Source organism: Podarcis pityusensis (assembly GCF_964106645.2).
Source record: "Podarcis pityusensis genome assembly, chromosome: 1".
NCBI lineage: Eukaryota > Metazoa > Chordata > Lepidosauria > Squamata > Lacertidae > Podarcis > Podarcis pityusensis.
This window is the reverse complement of record NC_138028.1, coordinates 93,826,161-93,836,010: the sequence shown is the minus strand read 5'-3', so window position 1 is coordinate 93,836,010 and position 9,850 is coordinate 93,826,161. Positions and strand designations below refer to the sequence as shown.

At 40.8% G+C, this 9,850-nt stretch overlaps 1 protein-coding gene across 15 annotated transcripts in view; it reads right to left on the bottom strand.

Moving 5' to 3' along the window:
- The window catches only part of KALRN (kalirin RhoGEF kinase), a 509,101-nt gene that overhangs the window by 118,479 nt on the left and 380,772 nt on the right, over nucleotides 1-9,850 (bottom strand). For all 15 annotated transcript variants that reach the window (XM_081004646.1, XM_081004656.1, XM_081004642.1 and 12 more), the window contains 6 exons: nucleotides 8,967-9,059; nucleotides 8,021-8,132; nucleotides 7,088-7,278; nucleotides 6,678-6,779; nucleotides 4,485-4,627; nucleotides 3,357-3,459 (listed from right to left, as the gene is read on the bottom strand). In XM_081004646.1, the coding sequence (XP_080860772.1) occupies nucleotides 3,357-3,459; nucleotides 4,485-4,627; nucleotides 6,678-6,779; nucleotides 7,088-7,278; nucleotides 8,021-8,132; nucleotides 8,967-9,059 (744 nt within the window). The remainder of the gene's footprint in view (nucleotides 1-3,356; nucleotides 3,460-4,484; nucleotides 4,628-6,677; nucleotides 6,780-7,087; nucleotides 7,279-8,020; nucleotides 8,133-8,966; nucleotides 9,060-9,850) is intronic.

Here is a 9,850-nt window from a genome sequence, read left to right as displayed (position 1 = left end):
ACAGGAATACACACACACACACACACACACACACACAGACAGACACACACATATACAGTCGTACGTTCACTTACATATCCCTCTGGTGACGTAAACTTTGGGATACGTAAGCAGGAAACCCGGAAGTATATTTCCGGGTTTTTGCCACATGCGTGTGCGCAGAAGCAGTCTCTCCAGTTGCGAAAACCTCAGGATCTGGCCAGACCTCTGGAACAGATCCCGTCCGCAACTGGAGGTACCACTGTATATATATTTTCAGTGAGTGGTATATAAATTGGCTGAGTATGTTTTAGTATACATGTGACCGGTTTGAAATCATTTTTTCCACCTGTAACATGCAGCCTTTGGATGTTTCAAAAAACCTGCATCACTCCCTGAGAAAGCAATGTGTGACATATGCACATAATAGGAAATCACTGAATGATTGGCCTTTGCTTCAGTTTTGCAGGGATGGGAACAGCTGGAGAGGCACTGCAGATGTGTTGCCATGGGAAATTTGCCTTAAATTCTCAGAAAATTCATAATCTTCTTTGAGGATGGGGATGTTGGTGGCCAGAGTGGTCAATAAGTGAGTAGATCTGTTGCCAGCTGCTAGGGTTTGCAATAGTCAGGATAAGGTGTACAGTCTAAATTCTGCCGCAGTTTCCAAATTTTGAAATGAAAAAAAGAAAAAGATCCTTCAGACAAAATATTGCAGACTTCAAAATGTATTGCCAACAGACTTGGTTCCTTGCTTTAAGGTCACTTTTATTGTGAGCAAGATTATTGTGGTTTCTCAAGGGCTTTGATTATGTGCTTAATTGTAATATGTCATTCTTTACAAAAAAAAATATGAAATTCAGAGATTCAGACTGCCAAGAAAGTTAAGCAAGTGTACAACCATGATAACAAACTAGAGCTTGATCTCTAATCGCTTAAGCAAACCACATACAAAATTGGTCCTAAGAAAAGAAAACAAAAGGAAGTAGCATAGCTAACTTTTGTGCTGCTTCTGAACAATGTGTTTGGAACAGTGCATTTGCCCAGCCCTACTGACCTTTTAGACATCTGTGAAGGATCATATGACTGCCACTTTATTGGAAGGAAATTAAACCAATAACACCGGAATATGCCTTTAATGCAAACATAATTTGTATATCTTAGGACTCCTATAAAAGTTATTCATTTAAGATTTACTCCTGTTTCACAGGTTTGCTCTGCCAACAATGCTGCTTATGATATTTACCCTGCTTCTGGAAAGGACATATGTTCGACCATGGAACAGACTCCCTCAGGTGGTTGTGGACTCTCCTTCATTGGAGGTTTCTAAGCAGAGGTTGGATGGCCATCAATGGTTTAGTTCAGATTCCTGCATTGCAGGGTTTTGGACTAGATGACCCTTCCAACTCTACACTTCTATAATTCTATGGCATTGTCCCAAATGTACCACAGACAATACTCTTCAGGCAGTTTAGGAAATTTTTTATACCTTTACTGCTTTTGTACCTGAACCAAACAGTGTTATTTCAAGACTCAATAGCAATCAGCAAACTACAGCTCAGTAATTGCTTCTGCATGATTCTAGATTCAGGTAGGTAACCGTGTTGGTCTGACGCAGTCGAAATGAAATAAAAAAATTGTCCAGTAGCACCTTAGAGACCAACTAAGTTTGTTCTGGGTATAAGCTTTCGTGTGCATGCACACTTCTTCAGATACACTGAATCAGAAGTCTGCATTCTGAACTGTGTGCCTTGGGACTCTATCTATCTATATGTCTGTCTATCTGTCTGTCTGTCTATCGATCTATCTATCATCTATCTATCTATCTGTCACCGCTGAAAGATCAGGAAACAATACCAAGCAGATGCATTTCTGTTCCCAATCAAATTAATATGGCAACTGAATATCCAGATCTGAACAATGCATTCAATGAAAACAGAATCCAGTCATCTTCAAGCATTCCACTATGTCAAAGAGAGAAAAGATAGAGACTATTCAACCCCACAAAATGACTCCTTACCAGGTTTTGCACCTTGGACACCCCACTAAAGTCTTGTGCTGTTCTTGCTGAAGTGCGTTTGAGTTCCTGGACCTGGCAGCCCTCTTCATATGTGGTTTATCAATTCCTGACAGGGCCTCTTCTAACACCACCAATTTCCAGGGTCCCACAAGCTCACATTCCCCATCTGTCTATGCCTCCAAGCAATTGTGCTGTACAATCTGAAATGTGTGCCTTAAAATTTTGAGGAAGCAAGCAGAGCCTCCCTCAATCCTGCTTGGCAGGGGGTTGGACTCGGTGGCCCTTGTGGTCTCTTCCAACTCTATGATTCTATGAATCCAGAAGTAGTACCCTGATGGCCACCAGAATATTGAAAGAGTTTCTGGGCTACAAATCACAAATCACACACTAATCTACTTACAACCTTAAAAACATTCCTTCCCCAAGTGACTACTTAGGTTGCTTATGCTATCAGGCTGGCCCCGCTAATCAGCCCTTGCCTCCTTGCCCATCCTTCCTCCTCCACCTGCTATTACAGAGCAGGAGTAACACATGGACATTACTTGGAAAGGAAAGTCTTTTCCATGTTATGGTGCCACAGATTTGAGTGCAACTCAGCTCTTTTACATTTGCATCACATAAATTCTTGGTGATAACTACTTAAGGATGACGTGCAATTCACAATGCCAATGTGCCAAGAAAGAAAGAAAAAATAACCCTGGATCCAGTTTATGGAGTGAATCCAGCCTGGCTGTTTTACTTTTCCAGGATGCTCTCACTCACAAAGAATGAGTTGTATTCAATTGTGTCTCTTCAATGAGAGAAGGGCAATTTGATCCAATTGAAGCTTCTATGAGTAGAAAGGCAGAAACATTGAATCATAGAATCTTTGAGTTGGAAAGGACCCAAAGGTCATCTATTCCAACCACCTGCAATGCAGGAATCTCAGCTAAAGCATCCATGACAGATGGCCATCCAACCTCTGCTTAAAAACCTCCAAGGAAGGAGAATCCACAACCTCCTGAGGGAGACTGTACAACCTCCTGAGGGAGGAGGTAATATTTTCTGTGCCCCTCAAATCTGCTCCAGAGGATGTTTTTGAATAGAATGGAAAGCGGCACAAGGGAAATTTGCAAAAATCATCTCCTGTCCCTTTCGACTCATGGAAACCTCCACAGGATCAAAGAGACTTCTGTCAGCTGAGGGACAAAGTTGGACATGACTTGATATGAACTCTGTGCAGCAATGGCACGTAAACGGACAGTTTAAGCAGTTCCAAAAAGATAGAACACTTAATTTTTATCTCTGACTACAGTTTAATACTTCAGATTCTTCTACGTAGAATCAGCAGTGCTATATTTTCAAGAACAAATCCTACCTTGTCACTGTCCACTGTATTTTGAGAAGTTCTGGATGCAATTGAAATTGTGTCTGGCTGACTGCTCCCATCTCCTTGGCTGTCGGCATCTTCTCCTCCCTCTCTGCGGGGAAAGAACCAGAAAATTTCGTCAATGGATTTGAAAACTGCTCTGCTAGTGTGTGAAGAGTCAGTTGCTCAGCCGATCACATTTGTGTTACAACTCAATCTGTAATTTAGAATGATGTCACCTCTACCATGAAGCTAGCACATAATAACCATGTTTGCTCTTGGAAATTGACTATCCTGGGCTTATATGGTGACAGCAAGGTTTCTTAAAATAGCTCTGTAATGAGGGTGGCCTGCCCATAGCCCATTCTGCTTGGATTTCTCACATAACCAAACCAAGCTATCTAGATTATAGCCTTGCTGTTTTGGAAAACGGACGCCAATTGCCAAGTGTCATTTCTCAGTCTTTGCATTTTTAGTAGTTTGAATTAAGAAATCATAACAATCTTTAAGGAAAAACGTACAAAACATTAATGTACTGATACCCTTCCCCTCCATTTATATATTTCCTCCATTTTACAAGAGTTTGGAGTATTTCCTACCTTTCCATTCAAATGTTCTCTCTGTAAGTCATACTATTGTGATTTTTTTGGGTATGTAGCAGGGGGCAGGTTATATGCCTGAGGCCCTTCTAATTCCTGGATCCAAAAAGGATTCAATTGCTGGAATAGCCAGGCAAGTTTCTTGGTAATGGCCGGCTAAGTATGGGTTGCTAAGGTTAACAAAGGAAGTGGCTCCAAGCTAGAGGTAAAATGGGTCAGGGTGGGGGGCTCCCACATATAACTGTTAGTTAGAAAGACAAAGGCCAGAGGAGTGTGAACTAGAAGCAAGGAACCAGCTGGGCAGCTGAGAGACAGAGCCATGCCTGATTTCTGCTGGATCCAAGGCTATGGCTATGGGAGAAACTGATCCCTGTAGACAAAGTTTATTGTGCTGTTGATATTCACTGAAACAACTATTTATACAATTACTCCCACATTGACAAATCTTCACAAAGCCCTTGCATAGCAAACCAATTACCTTAAGCAGAGCATCAAGTGATTAAAAATCATGGCTATTCCAAGGAATTACTAAGATTACCTCTTACTGTTGTTTCTTTGCTTTGCTGGAGTTTTGGGGAGCTGTATTGGCTCTTTCAAGGCTCCCTTTAAGTGTATCATCCTTTCCTGAATCACTTCCCGAATATTTTTTATCCACTCTTGTTTTGTTTCAATATTGGATGCCTAAAGAATTCAACAGAGAAAGCAGAAGTATGGCTTTGTGTTCTAGTGCTTTGTTACAGTTTCTTCCATTCCTTTGTCCTTCATTAGAGAACAATCTGCCTGGGTAAATCATAAGTAGTTCAAGTGTCAAAAGCACCTGACCAGCTGCTTTAGCAAAAACCAGATATATGTGTGTAGTACATGAAATACAATATGCCTGACAGAGGGGGAAATAGGATGTTGTTCCATCACCAGGATTTCTCTATGCTACAAGGTCCTTGTTAAAACAAAATCAATCAGCAAAAATGACCAGCTTGTTCAGGTGGTGAAAAAATCGTTAGAGTCAAAACAATCCAGAGAGACTGGGCAGTAGTTAAGGGGCGGGGGGGGGGGGGGAATACTATAAAGGAACTTTCAGTGAACTTGATTCTCTTCTGTTATAAGCAATGAATAGCAAATACATTCCTTACGTCACACCACGTCAACACCACAGACCATTTCCCCCTCCCCCCTCTCTCCCCCCACAACTGCATGTCTATAACAATAGTGTCTCATACTGAACATAAACCAACTATGAAAAAGACTCTATGAATTGAAAATGGAGACGCTATATGTCTTCTTCCTTGTTTATGTGTTTGTTTTTTAACATAAGAAAATCTTTAATAAAAACCAATTTTAAAACCCCCCCTGCAGACTACTTCAGTCTCATGAATCTGCTAATTTGTACCTGATCTGCATTCAATTGGACCACATGGACTTTTCCTAGCAATGCTTGGGCATGATTTAATTTCCTATCAACCTTCTAGACCTTACTTTTTTTAAAAAAAAAATTAACTCGCTAGGTGCCTTGTTTTAGTTAGGAAAGTATGTTGTCTATCAAGGACAAGGGCCACCATTCTCTTTCAAGCCTTTGAAAGGTGTGTTGTTTGATTTGTAAATCAAATGAACTTTCAGGTTACAAGTACCCAGGAAATCCTTAGAGAGGCAGATCAATATTGCAAGATGGTCCTAAATCTGTAGCCTTAAGGAATGTGACTAGAGAGTGTGTGGAATTTGTGTGTAAGCCTTCATGATTAGTTTGTTGTTGTTTTTTGCTCCATTTGTGGGTTGTTTGTTTTTCTATAACCTTTCCATGTAAAACCCTTTTCTTAAGAAATTATTGTATCACTTTAGTACACTTTTATCTACGCTTCATTAAAACCTTGTTATCTCTGATTATTCACCATGCATGTCTTAAGCCAAGTTCTATGCGGGTGGCGCTGTGGGTTAAACCACAGAGCCTAGGACTTGCCGATCAGAAGGTCGGCAGTTCGAATCCCTGCAATGGGGTGAGCGCCCGTTGCTCTGTCCCAGCTCTTGCCAACCTAGCAGTTCGAAAGCACGAAGTGCAAGTAGATAAATAGGTACCGCTCTGGCGGGAAGGTAAACGGCGTTTCCATGCGCTGCTCTGGTTCGCCAGAAGCAGCTTAGTCATGCTGGCCACATGACCCGGAAGTTGTATGCTGGCTCCCTTGACCAATAAAGTGAGAAGAACGCCACAACCCCAGAGTCACCCACGACTGGACCTAATAGTCAGGGGTCCTTTAACTTTATGCTACTTTAAGTTGTTCTTGGGGAGACATGAGGGAAACTTTTAGGCCAATTGGTGATAAGTAGCTTGGCAGGGGGGGGGGGAGTAACCCAATTGCTTGCTGGTAGAAAGCCCTGAAATGGGGAGAGTGGGTGAACAGGAGCCATTGTGTTTGGCAGGATCTGCATCCCCATCACAGCACAGGACCCAAGGTGGCTAAATCATATGGGCACAGCATCCTAACTCCTACCTCAAGGCCAGTTCAGCTGCTACATCATTATGAATGCAACATCATCAGGTGGACTGTATAGGTATGCAGACTCCCAGCTGTGGAAGTACAGAACTGCTAAGGAACCACAGTCTGAAGAACTGGACTCTATTCTACATCAAACTCAATATCAAACTGCCAGCTGTACCACAGAGCTAGATTTATCTAACAACATATGGCTGCTGAGGTAGAACAATGAGATGAAGACACAGAAAATAAACTTGGAGACTCACTTTCAGCACTGTTTTGTTATCTGAGGAGGGAGTCCGTCCAGACCACAAGGCAAATTTGCACGGATCTCCTTCCACATGCTCTGTCACTCCCAGCTCTGAGGTCTGTTAGGAAAGAGAGATGGTTGGGAAACACATTTTCTACAGATTTAGAACTGAGGCTAGGAAGAAACTCACATCTAGTATCATACTGCAACGAATGTAACTTTATTGAATAGTGTTAAGCCTTTTCAGGTATCCTCTGTACATTGCTTCCCAAGTAAAGTAGAATAAAGCTAATCCTCATGGGATGTGGCACCAAACTGCTAGCATCTTCCAAATTTGGTACAAAGACATGCACACCTTAATTCCCCGCCCTTCATACTTAAAAAATAAGCCCATACAAACATTCATCCCAGTCTCAGCAAACATACCAGTAATTTGTTCTTGTAAACATATTTAGTGTGCCCTGCAGAATCTTTGATCTCTTTGCTGAAAACAAGAGAAATTTCAAAGAGAAACAAATGTCTCTCACGACCCTTCCGGATGAGAGATTTGGGGTCCCACACTTGAAAGGAATCTTGAAGGATCAGTTCTCCCTGAACATCCAGATTTTCATCAAATCCTACATATAAAACAAATCAGATCAAATGAAAAACATAAAGATCATGAAATGAAGTTGGTTTTAGACAAACTGATAAGACAGAGACTGAGAAATGAAACTTGCTCTCTAAAGAATTACCAAAAGTAAGGGAAGAGGACATATGTGCCATATCTATAAATGCCATGAAATTCTGTGCAAGTCTGAGATTGTGTCTGACCTCCTTGCCATATCAATCTTGAGTTCCACCACCAAGACCCCCTTTTCCTTCCCAAAAGGGGGATTCCATAAATGGGGTGAGGAAGCAATGGCCCTTTGGAACTCTGATGCAAATACACACTTGCTAAAGTTGTACAAAACTACTGTACAGAACAAATATATATATTATGCAACAAGAGGGAAAGGGGTGGGTGAAGATGTGTCGAGAAAGGAATGGGGTACTAGTTAAACTTGGACAAAGTGTGGCAACTTCAAGGAGGTATGTTGTGTGTTGAAAACAAAAACTTTTAAGAATGTGTGGCACAAGTTATAGACAGTCTCAAGTTCTTTTTTTCATTCTTTCTTTGGGAGCAGGAATCTGCAAAGTTAGTTAGTAAAGCCAAGTGTCTGTAAATGCAGTTATCTATTTATCCATCCAAAAGAACGCTCACTTCTGCACTTACTGGCGTATTCATTCGTGTATGTGTGTGTGTATGTACCGTATGTATGTATGTATGTATGTATGTATGTAGTAACATTCCTCTCCCTGCTGTCAAAATATGTTTACCTTCCAACATGCTAACATGCATGGCATCATTGGCTTTCTTGGGAACACTGAGCATCACTTCCAAACCATCCTTGAGTTCTCCCTTCCCTTCTTCACAGCATGTTAAAAGCTCCTGAAGAGAAACAGAAAACAAAACTGAACCCCATAAAAGATTGCTGCTTCCTTAATTTGCAGTCAATAAGAACATTCAAATCAAGGTATTAGGCACCTGGATGAGTATGTATCTTGTCAGATGTAGATAATGTTGATATAACATCAATAACAAACACTCATTCTCCACTTTACTGAATATTAAAGTTAAGTTCAGTACTGGGTATTATTATCACAATATTGCTTCAGCCCGTTTTCTCCTTTGTGACCCAACCATCTTTGAGCTCCACCCAGTGACTCTGCATGTGACCCATGCCATTTTGATAGTGACTTGCAGACGAGCAAACATGTGGGTTCCTGGAGAGATTATAGTGACTGCTATGCTCCTCCTCCAGTTCTGCTGCTGCCACATTACCTGGGGTAAAGCTATGGTTTGGCTTAGCAGTATAGCCAAACCCAGGCTTGCCGTTTGTCTTACTACAGACAAACCATGAGCCACAACTATGGTTTGCTCTTGATTTACAACTCATGCTTTGTTTAGAGGAAACAAACCACATCCTCAGGTTCAGATGTGATGCTAAGCCAAACCGTTGCTTAGCCCTGGGTAGCACAACAGAAGCAGGACCAGGAGAGGACAAGGAAGAAACGCAACATATATTATTATAACAATGAAAAACTTAATGATTCTCCAAGCCTGCTATCTAGTATCACAATATACCTTGTAAATGAAATCTAAGTTAGATTACTCAATCTGAGCTGGTGTGGGATTCACATTCCTCTCAGTTAGTGTACCATCAGTTAAATAAAGGCATATGCAAATAAGTATCATAAGAGAAGAAACAAATCACTGGTGTACCTTCAATAAAAGCTGGTATTTGGTAATCCTCTGGACAGGTTTGATTAAGTATGAGGAAATGGAGTTGGCCAGACCATGCCTCTGCTGAATTTCCTTTAAAAAAGTCAAAACAAAACCACAGTTAAGTTAAACATATAAATAGAACATGATGAAAAAGTTCCTAGACTTAGTCAGTTTGAAAAGCAGCCACACATAATCAATTTTAGCTGCACAATACCTGGGCTGACCAGTTTTTTTTAAATAGATGATTATTATGTGGTTACCTGATGGATAACAGTATATCCACAGAGAAATTTTATAACATTTCTTGTGGTCATTGAGAGAGACCGTTCAATACAAATATGTCAGTTAAGGCTTTCCCAGTAAAATAATAAATGGTTTGTTTTAAACAGATCTTTACTCCCATAAAAAGGTGACTTTTTCTTGATAATTAACATTAAAGCCAAGATCAATTTTAATATTTTGGCAGGGATGGTGGGGGAATCACTAAGCCCCTTCTACATATGGAAATTTCGATTGCTTTTTAACTTGCAGGAACCCTTTGAGCATGGTTTACTAAATCTGAGTGAAATACAGCCCCAACAAAATTAATGGGGCATAATATGTATTGTTCCTTTTCTGTTCAGCAAACAAGAGAAAGCCAGTTAAATCTTCCTGATTCTCACCACAATCTGTAGACATAGGAGAGTTCTCCCTGTCTTCTTCAAATTGCTCCAAACTGAAGTGCTTTGTTTCTGTGTAGTGTATCTAAACAAAGATGTGCAGTGACACAATTTAAAATTTCCCGAAACAAAAGTGTTTGGCACTGCTCAAGTTATGACAGAGCAGGACAAGGGAGTTTGTTATGAAATCAATAAGGCCTAACTCCTGACTCCCCCTCTCCT